Here is a 26,818-nt window from a genome sequence, read left to right as displayed (position 1 = left end):
ACACACACACGGACATAAAAGAATAGGATCAACATTATTAATGGACAATACAATCTGGATGTTAACCATTTCTGTCTGTTTTATTCTGCAATTAATCAGTTTGTCCTATACAGTAGAATTATGTTTCTTACCACAGATTTCACTCAAATCCAGACGTTTCAAAATGAATAATAATAAATAGCAGCAGCAGATGATGACGATGACCAAGAGGAGGAAGACAAAGCAATAGTCGTCTCTTTTGCAGAAATATTATCCATTTTATCTCTTATTTTAAAACATTTAAAAAAAATTGTGAATGAAACATGTGCAGAAATAAGTCTCTAATCTCCATCTCCTCTAATCACAAGATCTGTCTGAAATCACACTGAAATTTCATTTTATTTTCCCATAACATACAGATTTCTGAGAGAGTGTGTGTGTGTGTGTGTGTGTGTGAGAGAGAGAGTGTGTGTGTGCAGATGTTTACAGCTGAAAGGTGAACAGGAAACTTCACAAAGACACAAATGAATGAATGAAGTCAGTAACATTTGGTGTATTAATAATGAACAGATGAAGTCAGAGATGTAATTACACACAAAACCTTGTTTTTAATAATAAGTATAATGTGTGAAAAATCAGATGTGTAAATCCTGTCACTAGCGACTAGGACACGTCCCACACAGCGCAGTGTGTTTGTTACTGATCGGTGTTAAAAACTCTGTGCTTACTGAACACTGTGAGCTGCAGCATGTGTGTTATTAGCTAACAATGCTAGCTAGCAGACAGCACACGCCGTCAGTAGGGTTTTTCATTGGGTCAAGTTTAAGTCTAAAGCGGTTTGAGAGTCGAGCTTCAGTTCCTCTTTGGAGTTAATGATCATTTAACAAATTTCACTTTCCCACTGACATTCCAGCTAATCTGTGAAGATGTCAACAATTAGCTAGCTAGATATTTAGCTCCTACTTTAATGCTAGCCAGCTTGTCACACTACCACCACACTCTCCACACCAGCCAGGTCACACAATGCTAATTAGCTAACGTAACCATAGCAACAACACAAATATGACTGTAAATGAGTACAAAGAAAGTTGTTAGCTACAGCACTTGGCTAACTCTCATTTGTAAACATTCCATGCTAACAATATTGCACCTGTTGTACATGGCGTTATAGTGAATGATTAGTGCTACACGCCTGAAAGTTTACATGCTAAACATCATCATCATCTATAAAGGGGATGTCGAGGTCAGTGAAGCGTCCGCTGGGTTTTGATTCACGGTGGTCATCTTGGGCCACACACGTGGACTGAGCATTGACTCGTCTCTGGGGAGTTTTCACCTCAGGAACCTCTCGCAGCTTCAGTGCACGCTGCTGACCTGAAAGGTAAACTTTATTAGCCACATTTCTATCAGTTCATGTGATAAACCCATGTTAAGTCATGCTAGCTGCTGTATCCAGTTTGACATGTCCCCATCCCCGACTGCTCCTACAATGCATTGTGAGTTCATTTAGCATTAGCTCAGCTCCACAATAGCATTAGCAGAGACCAGCATTATATCGCTATAACAGCAGCAACTGCTAACAACAAACAAGCAAGATGCAAGGAACCTGAGAGGAGCCTGAGAGGAGCCTGAGAGGAGCTTGAGAGGAGCCTGATGAGCACAGCCACCTTCTTGTGCAGTGATGTCATGCAAAATAAACAAAATGCTCATCTGTACCTGTTACTGACCTTCCAAGTCCAGGAGAGAGATTTTGTTCTCCAGAGGACCCTCAGAGCTCACTGTGCTCTCACAGTCCAGGTTCTCGTTATCAGAAGTGTCCAGGTCGGGCAGCATGAAGGCCAGTTTACTCCTAAATCACACAAAAACACTGCAAATTAAAATTCACTTTCTTTCTGCTAATCTGAAGCTAGCTAAAGTAGGTATAACTTGTTAGCTTAGAATTTAATGAAGTAGTAAAAATAAATTATGTACAATATAATATGTGATAAAAAACAGTAAACAGTTTAGACACAAATATAAAGTTATAACAAGAGAAAATGAGAAACATCAGTAAAAGTGCTAATGCTACAATGCTAACAGGTAGTGGTTTATATGCTAAAGTAGTGACTGACTTCTCATCCTTTATAGATCGAATCCTCGCAAGCAGCGTGTTCTCTGAATCTGAGCCGTCCACCCGAGACATGTCCACTTTCCCCCTCATGGTCTCCAGGACCTGAGCAACAAGAAGAGACACTTTACACTGCTGAGAGGAGCGAAAGAACCGAACACTGTTATTTCTCTAGAACAGCAAATCTAATAGCTGTAATAGTGTGCTAACTGTATTAGCATGCTAACTGTATTAGCATGCTAACTGTATTAGCATGCTAGCTGACCGTGTTCTGTCTGCGAAGTGTGAGCTGTTTAATTGCCAGAGCCTCAGCATGTTCCAGCTGCTGGATCTCCTTCATCTTTTCATCAAATCTCTTCATCTGCTCCACAATCACCTCTTCTAAACACCTAAACACACACACACACACACCACAGGTATAGATGTGGTTGTTTCAGTGTAGCTTTCTCTCACTAGAGTTGTATTCCTCCTGTCAGATGGAAAGTTGTGGTGTGTTTTTAAGTGTGTGTGTGTGTGTGTCATTGTATGTTTAAATCTGCAGTGTGTGTTCTTAGTGTATGATTAAAGTTACAGTGTGTGTTTAAATCTACAGTGTGTTCTCAGAGTGTGTATAGTGAAGGCTCTCACAGTGTGGTCTTAGGCAGGTCTCTCATACTAAGCAGCGGGTCAGAAACGTCAGGACAGCGCAGGATACAAGGAGCAAACACGATGGACAGAGCACTAGCAGACATTCGGTTATAAGACTCCTCCTTTGCCACTCTGAAAACACACAGACACACACGCGCACCAAGACACACACACACACACGCACCAAGACACACAGACACACACATGCACCAAGACACACACACACACACACACACACATGCACCAAGACACACAGACACACACACATGCACCAAGACACACACACACACCAAGACACACAGACACACACATGCACCAAGACACACACACACATGCACCAAGACACAGACACACACATGCACCAAGACACAGACACACACATGCACCAAGACACAGACACACACATGCACCAAGACACACAAGAAGTATGTAACCTGTATAGTAAACAGCATGTGTGGATTGGGACACACCCACAGTATAGTAATCAGTGTGTACAGTACAGTAGGTGCACTATGGGGCAGGTGTGCAGGGCAGGTGGACTGGGACATTTACCTGACCAGGTGAAAGATAAGACGTTCCAGTGTGCTGTAGTTCGGAGCAGGAAGCTCCTCTAACTTCCTGTATATGGCTCTCAGTCTCTCAGACTTCTCCGGCAAGTCTGAGGGAAAGTAAAGGGTTAGGACATCACCATGAGACAGCAGCTTCAGCGATGTGTGTGTGTGTGTGTGTGTAATTTTGTATAAAAAACACACCTGCAGCATACAGGAAGTCGTTGTAGAGGTTAAAGGTCATCAGAGGGTCAGGCAACTCCCGTAACCAGCACTTAATTAGACCTGTAACTGTGTGGATCTGATAATTATCTAGACTGGTACTCTGAGGACCTGAAACACACACACACACACACACACATGCCTGTTTCTAAGACAACAATCATCAATAAAGTTTACATTGTCCGAGCAAATCAGGGCTTCTGTTATGTTTTGTGTGTGTGTGTGTGTGTGTGTGTACAGATGTTTGCAGCAGAAAGGTGTGTGTGTGTGTGTGTGTGTGTGTGTGTGTGTGTGTACAGATGTTTGCAGCTGAAAGGTGCGTGTGTGTGTGTGTGTGTGTGTGTGTCTGTCTCACTCTTGTCCAGCAGCTGATGAAGCTCTTTGGCTTTGAGCGTGGACCCTGATTTGCGGTAAATTCCCTCAGTGTACAGTCCGTTCATCTCCACATGCGCCAACAGCCTCTCCAGCACACAGGGCACTGGCTCCGCCCTGCTGGTCAGAGTGGGCAAGTGCACTCCAAAATACACTGTGACTTTCCCTTCTTCAGCCTGTACACACACACAAACACACATATACACACACAGTAAGTGTGTCAATGTTGTGCAGTATTGTCAGTGTGTTGTCTGGACCAGGTGTAGTAAAGTTAATTAACGTTTAGAATTAATAGATACAAAAAAGTTTTAAATGAAATCAAGATAAATCAATTTTAACTTCAAAATGAAAATGAAACCAATAAAAAAAAGTGTGTTACACAATCAGATCAGTGTGTGTGTGTGTGTGTGTGTGTGTGTGTGTGTATACGTGTGTGTGTGTGTGTGTGTTTGTGTTACTCCAGCTGTTAGGGTCAGTTATTAATGCTAGTTAGAAAAGGGAGATTTTGGTGTTAATGAGACAGAGGCACCACGAGGGGGCGCTGACGTGTATTTCAGAGGAATAATAAATCACACTGTTGGAGAATCACTTACCTTCTTAACCATGTGTTTGGAGCAGTGTGTTATTATCTTACACATACACTTCCTGTGACACACCATCTTACATGCTGTAAAACACAACACACACTACAGTGACACACAACCTCTCTCAGATCACACACACTGATCACTCTTCACTCCAACATGCTGCACTATGTAATGAGGAGGTTTTAAGAGCAGTGCATTGTGGGTAACTCACCGCTGCACATGCAGGCTTTCTCCATACCCCAGATGAACGAGCCGCACATGTCACATGACTGAACAATGTTAACTTGGTACGTACAGAACATGTGATCCAGGGGGCTGTCAGGCTACACACACACACACACACACACACACACACACACACACACACACACACACACACACACACACACACACACACACACACACACACACACATACACACATACACACACACACACACACACAGGATATAGAGAAGTGCACTAAAGTGTAATGTAGACAGTCAGAATGAAATGTTTGAATAATAGAAATAAACTTACACACTTATCATTCTCTCGAACCCTCTTCATCTTCTTTGTGGGCTGAAAAATATGAAATATTAAAATAATAATATTAATAATAGTTAGTGTTTATACAGTGTGTGTTTATTCATACGGTGTTTTTCTGTTAATTCCGCATTCCAGTATTAATTGTTACTTATTTTCATCACTAATTATTGTTATTACAAGTGAGTGTGTACCTTGGTGAGGTCACACTCTGATGAGACTCGTTTAATCTCGGCTCTGATGAAGCCGTCCAGCACAGACTGAAATAAATTCACCACTAGCGGCACCTCGTCCTTCTTCTTCTGTGCAGCTAAAGTTTCCACTTTAGATTTATATCCCTGCAGTAGGCCTTTATAACTGATCTGAGGGTTCTGTTCTCACACACACACACACACACACACACACATTGATAAGTGAACAGTGAGTAGGGTGTAGTGAGAGAGAGAGTAATGTTGTGTTACTCACAGAGAGAGAGTACATGCTCTTTATAGTGTCTCTGAACTGCGTTGTGGCCGTCAGGAAAATCACCTCCGTCTCTGACAGAGACTTCGCTCGGGACTGTAGATCATTCATCTGTGGGAAACACACACAGTACACACATCATACACACACATTATACACACACAGTATACACACATCATACACACACAGTACACACACATCATACACACACACATCATACACACACACATCATACACACACATCATACACACACACACAGTACACACACACCATACACACATCATACACACACAGTACACACACATCATACACACACAGTACACACACATTATACACACATCATACACACACAGTACACACACATCATACACACACAGTACACACACATCATACACACACACACACACACACAGTACACAATCATACACACACACAGTACACACACACAGTACACACACACACATCATACCCACACAGTACACACACATCATACACACACACAGTACACACAGTACACACACATCATACACACACACAGTACACACACACAGTACACACACAGTACACACACATCATACACACACAGTACACACACATCATACAAACACAGTACACACACATCATACACACACATCATACACACACACAGTACACACACATCATACACACACACAGTACACACACACACAGTACACACACATCATACACACACAGTACACACATCATACACACACACACACATCATACACACATCATACACACACACACAGTACACACACATCATACACGCACATCATACACACACATCATACACACACATCATACACAGTACACACACATCATACACACACACAGTACACACACATCATACACACAGTACACACATCATACACACACAGTACACACACATCATACACACACAGTACACACACATCATACACACACAGTACACACACATCATACACACACACAGTACACCCACATCATATACACATCATACACACACACAGTACACACACATCATACACACATCATACACACACACAGTACACACACCATACACACACATCGTACACACACACAGTACACACAGTACACACACACAGTACACACACATCATACACACACAGTACACACAGTACACACACACACATCATACACACATCATACACACATCATACACACACAGTACACACACAGTACACACACACACACACACAGTACACACACACACACACAGTACACACACATCATACACACACAGTACACACAGTACACACACACACATCATACACACACATCATACACACACAGTACACACACAGTACACACACAGTACACACACAGTACACACACATCATACACATCATACACACACATCATACACACACACAGTACACACACACATCATACACACACACAGTACACACACACATCATACACACATCATACACACACAGTACACACACATCATACACACACACAGTACACACACATCATACACACAGTACACACACACATCATACACACACACACAGTACACACACACATCATACTCACATCATACACACATCATACACACACACAGTACACACACATCATACACACACATCATACACACAGTACACACACACATCATACACACATCACACAGTACACACACATCATACACACACACAGTACACACATCATACACACACACAGTACACACATCATACACACATCATACACACACACACACACACAGTACACACACACATCATACTCACATCATACACACATCATACTCACACACAGTACACACACATCATACACACACACAGTACACACACATCATACACACACACAGTACACACACACACACACATCATACACACAGTACACACACATCATACACACAGTACACACACATCATACACACACACAGTACACACACATCATACACACACAGTACACACACATCATACACACACACACAGTACACACACACAGTACACACACACAGTACACACACATCATACACACAGTACACACACATCATACACACAGTACACACACATCATACACACACACAGTACACACACATCATACACACACAGTACACACACATCATACACACACACAGTACACACACAGTACACACACACAGTACACACATCATACACACAAACAGTACACATCATACACACACACAGTACACACATCATACACACACATCATACATACAGTACACACACATCATACACACACACAGTACACACACATACACACAGTACACACACACATCATACACACACACAGTACACACACATCATACACACACACAGTACACACACACACATCATACACACACACAGTACACACACACATCATACTCACATCATACACACACCATACACACATCATACACACACATAATACACACAGTACACACACATCATACACACACACAGTACACACATCATACACACAGTACACACACAGTACACACACATCATACACACGTCATGCACACGTCATACACACACACAGTACACACATCATACACACACAGTACACACACAGTACACACATCATACACACAGTATACACATCATACACACACACAGTACACACACATCATACACACACACAGTACACACATCATACATACACATCATACACACACAGTACACACACACACACACACAGTACACACACATCATACACACACACACAGTACACACATCATACACACACATCATACACACACACAGTACACACACACACAGTACACACACACACAGTACACACACACACAGTACACACACACACACACACACACACACACACAGTACACACACATCATACACACACACACAGTACACACATCATACACACACACACAGTACACACACAGTACACACACACACACACACAGTACACACACCGTAGACACACATTGTACACACACCTGGTTTCCCAGGAACTCGTCTAGGTGACGTAGTTCTGTGCCGTCAGTGATCTGGCGGTTAAGGGAGGTGTTGCTCTGCTCCCTCACTCGAGTCCCTCGGCTGATCTTTATACTCTGTCTCTTACAACTCACCAGTGAGGATGGACTCAGTGACGTGGGGGAGTTACTGCTGGACCTCTTCACTACAGGATCAAACATCACATCAAGATAAACAACACACACACACACACACACAGACACACACACACCACACACTTACATAAACACACAAACATACACACTGTCCTTTAATATCCTATTCTCTTCTTCATTACATTCAACCTTTCTTTTTTGCTCTCTCTCTCTCTATAATAGAGGGATCTTTACAGTGCTCATCTCCCCCCCCTCTCTCACATACATATATACATACATACATTTTATATATATATATATAAAATAATAGAGGGATCTTTACAGTGCTCCTCTCTCTCTCTCTCTCTCTCTCTCTCTTCTCTCTCCCTCCCTCTCTCTTCTCTCTCCCTCCCTCTCTCTCTCATACATATATACATACATACATACATACATTTTATATATATATATATATATAAATAATAGAGGGATCTTTACAGTGCTCATCTCTCTCTCTCTCTCTCTCTCTCTCTCTCTCTCTCTCTCTCTCTCTCTAATAGATTGATCTTTATAGTGCTCATCTCTCTCTCTATAATAGAGGGATGTTTACAGTGCTCGTCTCTCTCTCCCAGTGTCTTGGCCATCGTCATGTTTCCGTCCTGAGGTGTGAGACGCTTCTTTTGACCCAAAGGGAAATATCGCCCAAAAAATCCTCCTCTGGAGAAAAGAACAGACACAAGAACATAAAAGTCTGACACATTCAGAGGCATTTCAACCTCCTCTATTTATATAATATATTAAATAATTAATTAAATAAAAGAAAAATGAGTCTTTTCTTCTCTATATAGACTAATGATGGGTCCTGTGTGAAATGTTGATCTCTTGAGAAAGTATTTAATTTAAAGAAAGTTTTCAGAGTTTTCAAAGTTTTAATAATGTGGAGTTACTGATGTGGAGTTACTGATGTGGAGTTACTGATGTGGAGTTAATAATGTGGAGTTAATAATGTGGAGTTACTGATGTGGAGTTAATAATGTGGAGTTAATAATGTGGAGTTACTGATGTGGAGTTAATAATGTGGAGTTAATAATGTGGAGTTAATAATGTGGAGTTAATAATGTGGAGTTAATAATGTGGAGTTAATAATGTGGAGTTAATAATGTGGAGTTAATAATGTGGAGTTACTGATGTGGAGTTACTGATGTGGAGTTAATAATGTGGAGTTAATAATGTGGAGTTACTGATGTGGAGTTAATAATGTGGAGTTACTGATGTGGAGTTACTGATGTGGAGTTACTGATGTGGAGTTAATAATGTGGAGTTACTGATGTGGAGTTACTGATGTGGAGTTACTGATGTGGAGTTAATAATGTGGAGTTAATAATGTGGAGTTACTGATGTGGAGTTACTGATGTGGAGTTACTGATGTGGAGTTACTGATGTGGAGTTACTGATGTGGAGTTAATAATGTGGAGTTACTGATGTGAAGTTACTGATGTGGAGTTAATAATGTGGAGTTAATAATGTGGAGTTACTGATGTGGAGTTACTGATGTGGAGTTACTGATGTGGAGTTACTGATGTGGAGTTAATAATGTGGAGTTACTGATGTGAAGTTACTGATGTGGAGTTAATAATGTGGAGTTAATAATGTGGAGTTAATAATGTCACTCTATAAGCTCTTCTGCTACATAAGCTATACATGACAAGCCATTCTCTTTATCTTTAGTTACAGGAATCGCTTCACTTGTGACACCAAACAAAAAGGTTATTTTTAGTTTATCTTTGGGATTTATAATCTTTGGGATTTATAATCTTTGGGATTTATAATCTTTGGGATTTATAATCTTTGGGATTAGTGCATTAACAGCTGGTTGATGAAATATTCTGTTTAAATTCAACTCTTTTTCTTTGGTTTATCGTCACTCACTTTTCAGGAGCGAGTGGTTGTGTGTGTGTGGCGTCACTCTGTGTCACATGGGATTTTAGTCCATCAGGCAACTGAAAGAAAAACAGCCTCATTAACACACACACACACACACACACACACGCACACAGACATACACACACACATACACACACACACACACACAGACATGCACACACATATAGACACATATACACACACATATACACATACACACACATATAGACACACAAACACACACAGACACACAAACATGCCATTCTGCATGCAGTCTGATGAAAGAGCTGAGATCTGAACCTGCTCCACGCTCCAGAGAACCCAGAGAACAGAAAGATCAGGACAGGTTTAATGCCCAGTACTACAAGACGCTCCACATTAACACACCTGAGCGTTCTGTCCCTCCCTCGGTTTACACGTGCTGATGATTTTCCCTCCACCACATGCTGGAAAAACTCACCATGATCTTACATTCAACCTCACAGTCCTGTCTGTCAAATCAGGGTAAACATTTAGAACGATGATTACTAGGATGTTTCGTCCAGATGTTTAATAATTAGTGCGTGTTGAAAAGGTTGATGATGATGATGATGATGATGAGGGTTCAGTGGATTAGTGAGGAACACACTGTGCCCTCTAACAGCGAGCGTCACTACATTCACTGTGGAAATATTTTATGGGACCCGTTTCTATTTGTTTGGTTATAAAATAAACTGAAGGGTTTCTGGGTCATTTTTCCTGCAGTGACTCGATGCCTAAACATTTCCCTCGAGCTGCTACAGAAATAAAAGTAGAGCAGTTGTGTGGCAACAGAAAGAGAAAGTGTAAAGTGGAGCATTAATCCTGTGGTGAAACACAGCCTCAGAGTTTCAGCCTGACTCAGCGATGTGCTTTAGATCATCGTCACCGCAGTGTGACGTCAGACGTGTATCTGAGGTTTCCCACTTAGCCTGAGGCGCTAACAGAAAAAGAAAAAGCAGGAAACCAAGCGACTGCGACAGAGACACAAAGCCATGATGAGGAGAGCAGCAGCACATGGGCTCTGTCAGGACATGCTGAGCTTCAGCTGCACTTCCTAGGACACCCTTATTCACACTTTATTATAACTCTTATAATCTACCTGCTTATAACTGTGCTCTGAGCTCAGAGTGGGACCGAGTGGAGATGATGAGGATCAGACATCTTCTTCACACACCAGCGGTGTGGACGGCTGAGTGTATTACGGTCGTTATAGAAACCGGGTTTGTTGTTGTGTATTAAAGGTGCAGTCTGTAATGTTCGATATAATTCCTGAGAGAAAATCTCCTTTTAAAAAACACTGACGTAAACATCTAGGTACAATATTGTTTACAACAAGGACAGTTATTTCTATAATATTTCTCGCTTTTACACAAAAGATTAAAGACAGGAAGGATATGTGTGATGTGACGTGTGTGACGTGAGACGTGAGGCGTGTGACGTGAGGCGTGTGACGTAAGGCGTGTGACGTGAGGCGTTGAGGCGTGTGACATGACGATACAGGAATTCACACACATACAGAAAACAGAGTGCAGTATAAAGCCAAACCAGAGGAGACAAAACAAAGGAGATAAAACTAAACCCTCAGTCATTTCTCTGTCCTCAGTGGAGCCACAATGAACTCCAGCTCTGTCCAGTCACTAAACTCCGGCCAGGATCCATGCACTGAGCTACGAGCACAGTTATAAAGCATTCTAAAGGCACTGGGGTGTCATGGGGAGTGTTAGCCGTTCTATGTTGATGGTCACCTCGCTTTTCTCGAGCACCACAGGGGCACTGGACCGATATGAGCTTCCCGGGCTGAAGGGAGGAAGTGGGAAAATCCAGTAATCCTCACACTCCGCTGTGGCCTTCAGCATGAGGCCGCTGCGGGCATTAGCCAATCGCCGCTTGTGTCTCGAGCGCTTACGTCTACGCAGTGTCACCTAGGTTTCCCAAACAAGGCGCAGTCATTGTCACACTTACAGAAAGCGTGTTCTCACTCTCTCTCACAGCGGTGATGAGAACATGCCGAGGAACAGTGCAGTGATGAGATGAAGCAGATTTGCAGGAAAAACATCAGAGTGGAATTACGGCAGAATTACGAATTAATCCCCACACACACACACTGTGAGCAGGTCAGACTCCAAATATCATCTCAATCAGCTCAAGTCTGAAATGAAAGCTTTTTCCTGTGATTGTGCTTCATCAATTAAGTTATTAACATGCTGATAATCAACTCTACCTTCAATAAGCAACACCACATGCTCTTATCATCAACACACCAGTATATAACACCCTCCCACTGGAGTAGGGAGCCTACGTAGGGAGGCTTTTCTCCATCAGCTCCAACTTCAGATCCGATTTTATTATAAACCACAATGACTTGAGGAAATTATTGTGACAGGAGAATAATCAGCATTGATCAAGTGTTGGTGTCCAATACACACTGTGTTAAAGTCACTGAGTTATAAATCATTACATCACTACATACAACACTAGGCACGTCTAGTCCCAGCGACCCAGTGTTCTACAAGCTTTAGCAGCTTTTCTTTGTTTTTACTTTGTAAGGACGTTAGCGTATGAACATGTTCAGTACAACATGGCCGAGCTGCATCACGCTATAATCACACTATGCCAAGTTAGCCATGGATAAACTGTCATCTGTCGACTCAACCAGATAGCATTGTAATAACCTCAGGAGCCTTGAGTTCTATTCTGCACAAAGTCTATAAAAATGTAAACTTCCCAACAAGAGAAAAGAACATTTTAAATGAAGTCTAGTGCAACATTCGACAAGACTAGAAAGCCAGACCTCTGCCACATCTAGGACTTTCAGGTCATCTGTCTCTGCTACCAGCTTATAAACCCCTCATCTGCATCAACATCACGGTGTGTGTACACGTCACCAACATCACGGTGTGTGTACACGTCACCAACATCACGGTGTGTGTACACGTCACCAACATCAGTTCCAGAGGTACTGACCTGCTCTCATCTCCCAGCATGTAAGCAAAAGCTTTACTTCCTCAGACCTTGGAACATACAAATCTCCTTTAAAACCTACTGACCAACTTCTATCATTCAGCCACAGAGAGCCTGCTGACCTACTGCTGCACGGTGAGGTCTGGAACAGAGCAGGAAGGACCTGTAGTGGGTAGTAAGGGCAGCTGAGCGAGTCATAGGGACATCACTGCTCATACTCAATGACATCTACAATGACTGACTTCAAAAATGGACAACAGCATTTCAGAAGACACCACACACCCTGGACATCATCTGTTCTCCCCTCTACCATCTGGAAGAAGATACAGAACAATGACACTGAACCACTACTGCATTATCACCCCACTGGAACGACCACATTGTACAACCTCAGTTTATTTATACAGATTTACATTACCATATTTTAAATGTATCTATACTGTGATTATATATATATATATATATATATTTATGTCTTTGTCTGTGTATATTGTTTACCTGTGCTGTGTATATTGTTTACCTGTGCTGTGTATATTGTTTACTTGTGCTGTGTATATTGTTTACTTGTGCTGTGTATATTGTTTACCTGTGCTGTGTATATTGTTTACCTGTGCTGTGTATATTGTTTACCTGTGCATATTGTTTACCTCTGCTGTGTATATTGTTTACCTCTGCTGTGTATATTGTTTACCTCTGCTGTGTATATTGTTTACCTGTGCTGTGCTGCGTATATTGTTGATGCTGCTAAAGGGTTTTGTTTTAAACAATCACAATAAAGATCTTTTCTATAACATTGTGTGCAGACAGTATACAGAAACACACACATTACAGACTGTAATTACATGTGTGTGTGTTATAGTACCTCAGAGGTAGACGGAGACGTGCTGTCAGACTCAGACGAACTCGTTCTGAAGTTCAGATTATCCAGAGACATTGAGATTCCTCGACCGCTGAGTGAGAAGACAAGTGAGAAGTTCAAAAGTGTGATGAAGTTGGATTATTAATAAATCACAGAACCAAAGGAAGCACATTATAATCACATCTACACTGCTGAGTGCTTGGACCCCTGCACCCTAAAGCTCTTACTTTAATTTGCTTATCCTGAAGTTCTCGATGTCACTCCTTCGCTCTCTCCACTTCTCCACTTTCTCCTTCATGTTGGCTGGTTTGGAGCGCTGCAGCGTGCCGCCACCGTCGTCTGCTTTTGGTTCGGTGAGTGGGTCGGGTTTGGGCGGAGCTACAGATGCGTTTCTGTCTTTCCCCTCATTCGCTCTTCTCTCTGTCGGCTCCGTGACGCCACCTGGGTTCTGCTGCGGCTCGTTTCTGAGGTTCTTCACATTCTCCTTCTCTGCTGGTGCATGGGCGGGTAAGGGAGGCAGTGGCTTTGCTTTACCATCAAGGCGTGGTGGCAGCATCTCATTCCTGCTGTCCACACTTCCTGTAGTACCCTTAAGGCCATCTGCCCTACTCCCTTGCTCCTCCTGCAGACGCCTGAAAAACAATTAAACAGCAAATTATAGGCCTGAGTTATGAGTTTACTACTGTCACTAATCCACACTTTCATCCAGCTGTGATGAGGATGATGATGGTGACAGTTATGGTGATGATAATGGTGATGGTGGTGATGACATTTGTGGTGAGGACGATGGTAAGGAAAGTGATGATGGTGATAATGTTGATGGTGATGAAGGTTAACAGCAGTGTACCTGCGAGTCTCTGAGCTCTGTTTAAGCTGCTGCAGGTTCCTCAGGCTCTCTCTCTGACGCAGATACTCTGCTCGCTCATGAGAATGTCTCCATGCTTTCTGGATCACGAAGGCAGCTCTGCACTTGGTCGACGCTCGAAAACTTCGCCATGATCTCTGACATCATACACCAAAAAAATATCAACAACAACCACTCAGTTACACCATCAGCAGCTTCAACATGCCAGAGAGGTTGCTGATGGAAGTACTGGAAAGGTTTTATCTTAACACTATTAAATTAGTTCTCAAAGTATGACATCATCTGAGACACTGATGATTTTACAGCAGGATCTCAGGTCCAGTTTCTGTACATCTAAATCTTTATGCCTATAAAATGATTAAAAATTAATATAAATGTAAATATTTCATTCTTTCTGTTGTTTCAGTATGAAATGAATGACATTAAAAAGACTTTATCTGCTGTACTGAAAGCGTTCTAATTAAAGCTGGTGAGAAGATTCCAGCAGCAGGAGTTACAGATCTGAGCCTCAACCCCTGATGTGGAGCGAGCGTTTATTCACCTGTACAATGATGATGGCTCTCTTCTTCATCAGGTATTGTTTGCGAGCGAGACACACCCGAAACCAGCGCTGCAGCAGGAGGATTCTCCGCATCACTTCCTTGTGCAGTGTCTCCTGGAGCTTCAGTCGCTCCATCTCCTTTAAAAACACCTGGACAGGACGGAGGGACAGTCAGTGACAGTCAGTCAACCAAAAAACCCACAAACCATAAGGTGAGGATGTCAGGAGGAATGAAGGTGAGGACATGAGGTGGTGAGGAGGTGAGGGGGTGAGGTGAGAAGGTTAGGACACGAGGAGGTGAGGAGGTGAAGACATGAGGACATGAGGAGGTGAGACCTTGGTCTTGCCAATCTGCCAATTGTTCTTGTCTGAAGTGATTTTACACAGAAGATTCTCGATGTCCTGCTGGAGAGATGATGATCTACTGGGCAGCAAAATCCTGAATTCATCCCTGAACTCCTACACAAGAGAATAATGTAAAGTAAAAAATAAAGTAAAATAATCACACACATACACACACACACACACACACAGACCCACCCCCACACACACATACACACTACTGTCATACACACAGTACTGTACCTTAAAAGTGAACTTAGCTCCGTAACCCGATCTCTTAATGCGAACCGTCTCCAACATGCCAGTGTACCTCAACTGTCTAAGGACAAAGTCATCATCAAACTGCATTTCCCTCTGAAACACACACACACACACACACACACACACATGCACACACACACACACTATATGATCACATGAGTCTGCTAAATTTGGGATTATTTTAAGGTCAAGAATTATTAAGATTATGAACCTTCTCAGCATTGGATCTAATACAGCGTACAAAGAATGGCTCGGCTCTCCTCAGTGTATCCATCAGCTTCACCAGAGATGTCTGAAACACACACAGACACACACACACCCATCCATATTGATTGGTCCATTAGGTCCATTAAACACCGCAGTTCCCCTCATCTCAATGGCCATTTATTTATAAACTAGCAAAGGAACATGGGCTTGGAAAAGATGGAAAATATGGTCGTCGTCCCCCCCCCACCCACACACACACACACACACACCTGGTACTGGGCGCTGATGCTGGGAGGTTTCTTCTTCTTGTGCAGGTGGAGTAAAGCACGAGTGTCGCTGTTGTAAAGATTCAAGTCCATGATGAGCTTCAGACATCGACAGTCCAACAGATTCTACACACACAAGCAGTGTGAGCATTTAATATCATTGTGTGTATGTTGAGTGTGTATGTGTGTGTTCAGTGTTGGCATGTGTTCAGTGTGTGTGTTTAGGGAGTGTGTGTGTGTGTGTGTGTGTGTGTGTGTGAGTGAGTTTGTGTGCTGAAATTGTTAGAGTTTGTGTTGTGTGTGTTTGTGTGCATGTGTGTGTGTGTTGAGTGAGTTTGTGTTTTGAAGGTGTTAGTGTGTGTTGAGTGAGTGTGTGTGAGTGTGTGTTGAGTGAGTGTGTTTGTGTGAGTGTGTGTTGACTGAGTGTGTGTTGACTGAGTGTGTGTTGACTGAGTGTGTGTTGACTGAGTGTGTGTGTTGTGTGTGTAATAGACACCAGTGTTACCTTTGGTATGATCTGTTTGTTGCGGCCCGAGCGACTCTTCCTACGATGCAGCAGCAGCAGGTTATAAACAGCACATGAACACAAAGCCAGTGTTTATTCAGACTGAAGGTTCTAAAGTTTACTAAAGTGTTATAAAAGAGGAAGAGATAGAACAGAGCAGAGGGACAGAATATACAGTATTATAGTATAAGATTTGATTATAATAGAGAAATGAAAGAGTTATGAAGCTTTATAAAGCATTGTAGAGGAAGTGTTGGATTAGTGGATCAGCAGAGGCCCAGACTCACGGTGTCGCAATTTCCTCAGAGAAATGGTGGAGAGACGGAACTTTTGAGGAACTTCACCACCTAATTGTGTTACACTGCAGAGGATTTGTTCATGCAATTCCCTGATACAGCAGATGAGAGTGTTTACGGCTGTGTAGCTAAAGGCTAAATAGGGTACATGCTAACAGGAACTAGCATCTAGAGCACTTTAAACTGCACACAGGTTCACATCACAGTGACTAGAACAGAGAACATTACAGCAGGATGTAACTCAAGTCCATTCTGTAGCTGCAGGCTAATTAGCCGTTAGCAAAAAGAAATCTTACACAAAACCGTCTGAACAAATTTAACAGTTGAGCTGAAGCACTTGGGATTGAGTGGAGAACACGGTCATGAGATTAGCACCAAATAAAAAGATCCACCACCAAGTTTACATTTCATCAGACCCCAATTATTCATACATTCCAAAAGTATTGACACCCATACAATAGTATGTTAAATTAAATTAGACTCCATAATAAACAAAATAAAAATAAAAGTTTCATCAGGAACATTAGTCAGGAAATGAACACATGAGCACACAGTGAGAAGAAAACAGAAATATCTCTGTAGCTGTTTGTCCTGTACTGTGAAGTTCAGCTTGATCCCTCACTCCTACTCACATACAATACTAACTGGAGATAAACACATCACCTGTTGTCTGCACTACTCTTTTTTCACACACAAGAATACTTTCTCTTTGTCTTGACAGGTGCCAATAATTCTGGAATGCACAGTGTTTCATAAGAAGAGCCAATGAGAAGATAAGAGATGAGTCCAGAGGAACCCGTGTGTGATGTTTGTATCAGCTTACTTTTTATTTTCGAATGTGGCAAAGACGTCCTCCAACATCTCAAGTGGATACTCCTCAGAGCGGTCGAAGGAGAAGTCGATGAGATAAGACTGGCTGCACGCCCCAAACCCAGAAATAACAACATCTGATGTTAATTTAAATAGTTGCTATAATCTGTTTATATCACTTCGTATGGTTCATATGATGTTCATGTCTATCAGGTATGCTGTTTATTTCAATAATTTAACGATGGTTCAGAATCAACACCACTGTTTCAGTCTCAGTCATTATGACTGCTTAAAATATTTATTTAATCAAAAGCTTTAAGAATATTACATGCAGAAAGAGAAATTGACAGATAGAGAAAGACAGCTGGTGATAGTCTCACCTCATCAATCGCCCAATGGAGGAGCTCGGTCTCTTCTGTGCCTTCAGGGAGTCACGAGAGTATCTCCTTACTGTCGCTACACACCACGCCGTCAGCATTACATCACCACAGAAATATTGCACGTTACATCACCATTACATCTAATCACAACATCATTGTTACATCACTACATTATCACTGTCGTAACTGTTACTGTCATCACAACATCACTGTTACATCACTACATTATCACTGTCATAACTGTTACTGTCATCACATCATTACTGTTACATCACTACATTATCATATAAGCTACTACTACTACTACTCATCACTGTCATAACTGTTACTGTCATCACAACATTACTGTTACATCACTACATTATCACTGTCATAACTGTTACTGTCATCACCACATCACTGTTACATCACTACATTATCACTTACAGCACCACAAACCCATTTCATTGCTGTCACATGTTGTGTTATAAATGTAAAAACATCATTATGGTAAATCTCAGCTTCACTCACTACCTGGATTTTCAGTGGCCCAGCGTCTCCCCGCCTCTTTCATGGCACACACTGCACGTATAGTGGCCCGGAGAATTCCCCACCTGAACACTGCAACTGGGTCTGTACTAATTATGCACCTCAGAAATCCTCGTTCACTACTGCGCAGGAGAGCCACGATATCAGGCCTCACATGATCCGTGTTTTTCTCTCTGAAATCCTATGGGAACATGAAGCATTAATACTTTCTATTCGAAACCTTCTTCATTAAATAGTGCATTATAACATTACACATGAAGCTGCATAGCCACACAAAACTTGCTTTCTAGCAATCAGCGTTGAAAAATAACAGCTCCAAGTGACCAACCTTTATTTGATATTTGACATTGCCGGCATAGTGTCGGATAATGAACGCTGGCTCTAGAACTGGTGTAGAAATAAAGAACGGGTTCTCTCGATGCTGCCGTTTAAACTTCTCCAACAGTGTACTGTAAGTGGCCTGAGGTAAACTGGAGTAGGGTCACACACACACACACACACACACACACACAGAGGGAGGGATGAAGGCAGAAGTGTAGTGTAGTATAGTGTGTGTAGTGTAGTATAGTGTAGTATAGTGTGTGTAGTGTAGTGTGTGTAGTGTAGTATAGTGTAGTATAGTGTGTGTAGTACAGTGTAGTATAGTGTAGTGTAGTATAGTGCGTGTAGTGTAGTATATTGTGTGTAGTATAGTATAGTGTATTGTAGTATAGTATAGAGTAGTATAGTTTGTGTAGTGTAGCACAGTGTAGTATAGTGTGTGTAGTATAGTGTGTGTAGTGTAGTATAGTGTGTAGTGTAGCACAGTGTAGTATAGTGTGTAGTGTAGCACAGTGTAGTATAGTGTGTAGTGTAGTATAGTGTGGTATAGTGTGTGTAGTGTAGTATTGGGCTGAATGACATAATGTACTCTATTATAGTGTGTGTAGTGTAGTGTAGTATAGTGTGTGTGTAGTATAGTGTGTGTAGTGTAGTATAGTGTGTAGTGTAGTATAGCGTAGTATAGTATAGTGTAGTGTAGTATAGTGTAGTGTAGTATAGTGTAGTGTAGTATAGTGTGTAGTATAGTGTAGTGTAGTTTATTCAGTGTGAATGTGAGGTGTTTGCATCTCACCTGCTCTCCTCATCCAGCAGGTACAGCAGACCTGTGGGCTTCTTACTGATCAGATTAATGCAACCAATATTATCTGTGTAACTCACTGAGGTCCAGCTGATTCCCTCCAACACATAGTCTGCCTGAAACACCAACACACACATATTCCTGCTTAACACACTCGTGTGTGTATTTATATACTATAAAATGAGGCACAAAGTGACATCACTGGGATATCAGTTGTGTTGTTGTATACAGTTGTGTGTAGTAATACACAACTGAGTGTAGCTGTGTGGGGTTATTTTTGTGTCCAGCGTTTTGTTGTGATGTGTAATAATACATCTTTTTATATAGTTCTTTGTATGTGTTTATGTATAGTTGTGTGCAACTGTGTGTAGTGGTGTGTAGTTGTGTAACTGACCTGTTCAAGGAGGAAGATGTGTTGGTTGAAGTAATTCTGTAGCTGCTCGTTAGCATAGTTAATGCAGAACTGCTCAAAGCTGTTGGCCTTAAAATCCTCAAAGCCAAAAATGTCTAACACACCGATAGAGAGACACTGAAACACACAAACACAAACGCTTTAACACACAAACCAGTGGATGAGTGTATCCAGGTGCTTAAATTGTTTCAGCAATAAAGTGATGAATATTAATGAGTAAAGGAGCTCCTGAGTAGTGCATCATCGTCCAGAGAGCTTAAATCCTGGTGATGTTACAGATGTGGTGGGGCTGTGTTCTCAGGGAAAGAGGGGAATACACGGTCACCTGTCAATCACGGTGACATGAGCTATGCATGGGCGTGTCATGTGGTACATGGATAGCTTCACGTGACTGAGGATGGGAATTGGCCAGGATTAACACAGGAAATCATGGGGACTTAATGAGTAGTGGGTGATGCTTAAAGACTGTGTGTGTGTGTGTGTGTGCATGTGTGTGTGTGCGTGTGTTTGTGTGTGCGTGTTGAGTACCGGGACAGCATCCTCCATGTCCCTCTTATTGAGGAGAGCGTGGTTGATGCGGAGGACGATCCAGTCAAACAGAGAGCTGTACAGAGATTTAGCCATCGAGTCTCGTGTAGTGATTGCCTGAACACAACCACACACACTTTAGTACAGCCTAAACACAACCACACACACTTTAGTACAGCCTAAACACAACCACACACACTTTAGTACAGCCTAAACACAACCACACACACTTTAGTACAGCCTAAACACAACCACACACACTTTAGTACAGCCTAAACACAACCACACACACATTAGTACAGCCTAAACACAACCACACACACATTAGTACAGCCTAAACACAACCACACAATTAGTACAGACTAAACACAACCACACACACTGGGAGAATCAGGTGTACCTCATTAAGGCTGTAGCGCAGCACAAGGACGTCATTTGCTGTCTGAGTTTTCCTCCAAGTCAGAGCCTTGATTAGAAGATCCTCTCTCACCTGAGTACACACACACACACACAGTTTATTATTAACTGAATATCAACATAAATAACATGTACGTATACATGGTGTATATTTGACCTTGAGCAGTTCAGAGAGAGTCTGAAGAACATCTGGGGGTCCCACAGTCACTCCGTCTCCATCTGCTCTCGGCTCATAGCTCACGTTTCCCAGATACAGAATTGCAGAAAGCACAGAGAATATTCTGGAAACAACACAACTGTGTGTTTGAGAGAGACATACACTTCACACACACGTGTGTGTTTGTATGCGAGAATGCGAGTGTGTGATGTTTCCTCTTTGTAACTTACTGTTTCTTGGTAGCAGGCAGGAAGCCGACCATCTCCATGGCCTGCTGAAGTCTCTTAAACTCACACTTAATCTCTGCTGCATCATCTATGTCACACTGATCCTACACCATCAACACAATAGTCAGATACACACCTGATATCACACACTACTGGGTCTGTGTGTGTGTTTGTCTGTGTGAAATTTGTGTGTGTACCTGTTTGAGGTAATAATAATTTTCAGGTTCTAAAAGTCTGAACTCTTCTTTTTCTTCCTGAGATGCTCCGACAAGCAGGTAATAAAACACATGATAGTTTCTGTAACACACACACACACACACACACACACACGTCAGAATAATGAGAAGAAACATAAGTGAAGATGAGATCAAATACCATTTAAACACAATTAACTTGAATATGACCAATAATAAGAATAACAACCTTTCTCTGCTCTTCCTTGAAACAAGACGACATTTCTCCAACAGGTACTTCTCTATTGTGGCTCTGACACACACACATATACACACACACACACACACACACACACATATACACACACACATACACACACACAGTGTTTGTTCGTTTAAAACAATTCTGTGTCCAATCAGGAATAATTTGTATTCAGTTACATCTGTCTTGTACATCATGTTAAATATGGTGTTGTAACCGATAGGCAGCACATGCTGTGTGTGTGTGTGTGTGTGTGTGTGTGTGTATGTGGGTGTGTGTGTATGTGTGTGTGTGTATGTGTGTGTGTATGTGTGTGTGTGAGAGAGAGAAAAATGTAATATGAACTACATAAAGTATGATGCTGTAACACACAATCCTTCAGAAGATCCACTAAAGAATGCTGATGAACACAACCTGACTCACCCTCTAACAATTCCTCCTTCCAGGAAATTCACCTGGATAAACTTCCCAAAGCGACTGGAGTTGTTGTTGTACGTCGTCTTTGCGTTTCCGAAAGCCTGAAAAGACAAAAGGTCAAACAAATCTTCTCAAACCTAATCAAAAATCACTCACACACACACACACACACACACAAACACACACACACGCTGCTGGCAGCATTATGTTATAGAGAGCTTCTCAGCAGCAGAGGGATGAAGAGACTGAGGATATGAAGAAAATATCTACAATAAAATGTACACAAACTGAATATTTTCTGCCCCTTTGTGTTTATTTACACACAGAATGATGTTACTGTTAAAGGTTGAAATCAGGCCACTGTAGCTTCTCTTTCCATGGAAGCAGAACAGATCCAGATTATTGCTAAAGTGTGTGTGTGCGTGTGTGCGTGTGTGTGTGTGTGTGTGTGTGTTCTCCATGTGTAAATAAATGCAGGTGAGCATGTTTCTACCTGCTCTGGTATTCTGTGTCGACCCACACCCTTCAACTAGGGTATGAGACGTAGGGAGCTCACAAATACACACACATATATACACACAGATATACACACATATACGCACACACACATACACACACACATATACACTCACATATACACACACACGTACACACACGTACACACACACACACACATATACACACACACACATACACTCACATATACACTCACATATACACACACACACACACACACACACATATATACAGACATACACACATATATACACATATACACACACATATACAGACACACACATACACACATACACACACACACACACACACACAGACACACGTATACACGCACACACATATACACACACACATACACTCACATACACACATACACATATATACAGACATACACACATACACACACACACATACACACACACACACACAGACACACACATACAGACACACATATACAGACACACACATATACAGACACACATATACAGACACACACACACACACACACACACATATACAAATATACACACATACACATATACACACACACACATACAGACACACACACATACAGACACACACATATACAGACACACACACATATACAAATATACACACACATACACACACACACATACTGTATACACACAGACACACATATACACACATATACACACACACGCACACAGACACACACATATACACACAGACACACATATACACACACATGCACACAGACACACACACACGCACACACACATACACATATATACACACAGACACATATATACACACAGACACACACATATATACACACAGACACACACAGACACACACACACGGATACATACACATTCTCACACACATTCCCACACATACACACAGAGTCACACACACTTTGTGTAAGGAGTTTGTGGTAGTTATAGTGCTGAACAGGTTAAACAAGTTTTGTTGAGTTACAGACAGGATTTAACACAGTGTGAGAATGAAGCACACACCTTAGTGTTTAGAGATGAACACAGAGTTTCTCTCTAAACTCACTAATACTCCTTCATCTTCTCTAAACATCTGAACAATTCAACAAATTCATAAGTCACTGATTATACAACACACACACACACACACACACACACACACACACACACACGGCTGTTTCTTTTTATAACACCAGGAAGTATAAATCCATCAGTCATGTGATCACATGCACTGCTTCCTGTTTCTAAATGAGTTTGGATTACATTTAGGTTTTCATTTCTTTGCATGACACAATGACATCAGCAGCAGCAGCCAATCACACGCTCTCCTGTGGGAAATGCCCTGGAGAGGGAACAACACTCTCACTACAAAATTACTAATTGTAGACAGCCTGGTTCTGTCATCACACCTGATCACTTCCTTAAATATGCCCCCTAATCACGGCACTCCCTTAAATGTGCCCCTAATCACGACACTCCCTTAAATGTGCCCCCTAATCACGACACTCCCTTAAATGTGCCCTTATCACTACCCTGGAATGTCTTCACCCACCAACAACTAAACAAGAGAAGAAACCAACAACCACCTGAGCCCAGAGCAGGGGAAGGGTCTAGTAGTAATTTACACACAAGTGAAAGTAACTCAGCTGCACTGTCTGTGGCGTAAAGCTCAGGTCAGAGGAGTAAAGTCCAATGTGTGAGTGTTTTTCTGCTCATGTTTATAAACTGCTTGCTCCTTACAGTGACAGTAAACAAGTTAATGTGTGCTCTGAACCCTAACCCATGGTAAAGTGGAAGAAAGTTACCTCCAGTACTGGTCCAGCCCCTAAGATGGTCCTCTCCACACCGCTGGTGCAGCCTTTCCTGCTCAGCGCCGTCAGACAGTGGATAATGAAGTTGGTGCTCTGTGTTTTCCCCGAGCCGCTTTCTCCGGAGATGACGATGCACTGATTGCTACGTTTGTTCAGCATGGCCCAGAATGCAGCGTCTGCTATAGCGAAGATGTGAGGTTCTTCTTTTCCCAGAATGCAATTCTCGTACCTATGCAGATTTTTGGGGTTGTAGATTGGGAGGAACTTGAAGGGGTTGATGCTGATGAGGATGTTACTGGCATACGTGTAGATTTGGCTCCTGTAGAAGCGACAGCGTAGAGTTTCTAGAATACTGGCCTCATTAATCACAGCGAGGCTGCACAGATCCTTCACGTCTTTGCCCTCCTGAAAGGTGAAATAATAACCCTGATGTTCCTCATGTTCCTGAGGCCAAAGCAGCAGGCGATCCACAAGACAGTCGTCCATCCGGAGGACGTGTTTGTCCCCTGCATGTTCCCTCACCTCCATCAGCTCGTACGGCTGAGAGGAGTCGAGTTCAAGCAGCTCAACGATGCTCTGCACCACCAGGGCCGCCGTGGTGTCCTTTCGCACCCTGACTGTGCAGGACTGACGTGAACTGAGGGGCGGTCTCACGTGTATCTGTAGCATGTAGGACGTGCATGTGGTGCTTTTGTTCTCTGGGAAGCTCATTGTGACAATCAAAAACACACCACATGTCACACACAGCAGCAACTAAAGAGGAGAGAGAGAGAGAGTGTGTGTGTGTGTGTGTGTGTGTGTGTGTGTGTGTGTGTGTGTGTATATGTGTGTTTGTGTGCTGTGTGTGTGTGTGTGTGTAGGGTGTGCGGAGAGGAAGGGAATGCAAAAAAGGACAGGGGGAAAACAAAGTGCATGTTCACACTTGTTCTGATTGAACTAGGAAGTGCCAAAGCTGGAAAATCTCTGGCGCTTACAAACGTTCATGTTTAATCAATCAGTCAATAACAAACAATCAAACAAATAAATAAACAAGTAAACAAATAAAAAGTTTGGAATATGACATCAAAGCGAATAATATTTGCATTTGCTGCTCTGTAATTCTTCAACAGGTGTAAAAAATGAACGCAGATCATGAAGTGACATGTGACTGTGGGATAAATCACATCCCTGCACCAGGAGGTTTTCTATCACAACTTTTACCTGCTCTTTATTCTGCCATCACTTCATCAGGTCCAGGTCCAGGTCCAGGTCCAGGTCCAGGTCCAGAGCCACTTGTCTTTACATCATCATGAGAGGAACAACACAGCAGCTCAGATGTAGTGGAAATAAAATCAAAGCTCTAACCCTAAAAAATCACTTCCGCAACAGGAACAAAGCCCTTAGTAAATATTAAGCCGCACTATTAAAGCGTTCCCACGGAACTCCACACTCGCGTCTCACTTCCGAGCCTTTTCACTAGGCTACGATCCCCGCCCTGTGGAAGGCCAAGCGGCTCAAAACACCGCGAGACCAAAATGAAGCACTTTAACACTGAAAAACTCCACAACT

At 42.2% G+C, this 26,818-nt stretch overlaps 1 protein-coding gene across 7 annotated transcripts; it reads right to left on the bottom strand.

Moving 5' to 3' along the window:
- Positions 1 to 57: 57 nt before the first annotated feature.
- On the bottom strand, positions 58 to 26,818 carry myo9b (myosin IXb). Of its 7 annotated transcripts, none has more exons than XM_027153566.2 (41): positions 26,471 to 26,800; positions 25,265 to 26,108; positions 22,975 to 23,069; positions 22,540 to 22,602; positions 22,314 to 22,413; positions 22,120 to 22,220; positions 21,890 to 22,013; positions 21,716 to 21,805; positions 21,316 to 21,432; positions 20,770 to 20,904; positions 20,370 to 20,491; positions 19,584 to 19,725; positions 19,238 to 19,436; positions 18,728 to 18,803; positions 18,361 to 18,453; positions 17,242 to 17,281; positions 16,740 to 16,862; positions 16,475 to 16,555; positions 16,246 to 16,356; positions 15,997 to 16,119; positions 15,661 to 15,810; positions 15,102 to 15,256; positions 14,482 to 14,886; positions 14,258 to 14,345; positions 12,180 to 12,356; positions 10,420 to 10,490; positions 9,101 to 9,207; positions 8,383 to 8,564; positions 5,432 to 5,539; positions 5,161 to 5,337; positions 4,961 to 5,002; positions 4,654 to 4,765; positions 4,449 to 4,522; positions 3,839 to 4,031; positions 3,466 to 3,594; positions 3,266 to 3,371; positions 2,714 to 2,845; positions 2,352 to 2,475; positions 2,091 to 2,191; positions 1,696 to 1,828; positions 58 to 1,353 (listed from the first exon to the last, which is right to left on the bottom strand). In XM_027153566.2, exons 2-40 carry the CDS (start codon positions 25,979 to 25,981, stop codon positions 1,699 to 1,701), a joined length of 5,415 nt encoding a protein of 1,804 aa, XP_027009367.2. In that variant the 5' UTR covers positions 25,982 to 26,108; positions 26,471 to 26,800; the 3' UTR covers positions 58 to 1,353; positions 1,696 to 1,698. The 7 variants fall into 7 exon arrangements, 6 of the variants coding, with proteins under 6 accessions (XP_027009367.2, XP_027009365.2, XP_027009364.2 ...); XM_027153564.2 differs by having other exon boundaries at positions 1,707 to 1,828; positions 25,265 to 26,023; positions 26,471 to 26,798; XM_027153563.2 differs by having other exon boundaries at positions 1,707 to 1,828; positions 26,471 to 26,797.

The sequence above is a fragment of the Tachysurus fulvidraco genome, chromosome 1, assembly GCF_022655615.1.
Source record: "Tachysurus fulvidraco isolate hzauxx_2018 chromosome 1, HZAU_PFXX_2.0, whole genome shotgun sequence".
In the NCBI taxonomy this organism is placed as follows: Eukaryota; Metazoa; Chordata; class Actinopteri; order Siluriformes; family Bagridae; genus Tachysurus; species Tachysurus fulvidraco.
The sequence above is the reverse complement of the archived record's forward strand: the minus strand, read 5'-3'. Positions and strand labels throughout refer to the sequence as shown.

Excerpts from the sequence above, each read along its gene's own strand:
- myo9b (XM_027153564.2), bottom strand. The coding sequence starts at position 25,981 with ATGAGCTTCCCAGAGAACAAAAGCACCACATGCACGTCCTACATGCTA. Across the intron at positions 5,540-8,382 it reads ACGAGTTCCTGGGAAACCAG|ATGAATGATCTACAGTCCCG; the intron begins GTGTGTGTACAA and ends TGTTTCCCACAG. Across the intron at positions 3,372-3,465 it reads CGACTTCCTGTATGCTGCAG|ACTTGCCGGAGAAGTCTGAG; the intron begins GTGTGTTTTTTA and ends ACTTTCCCTCAG.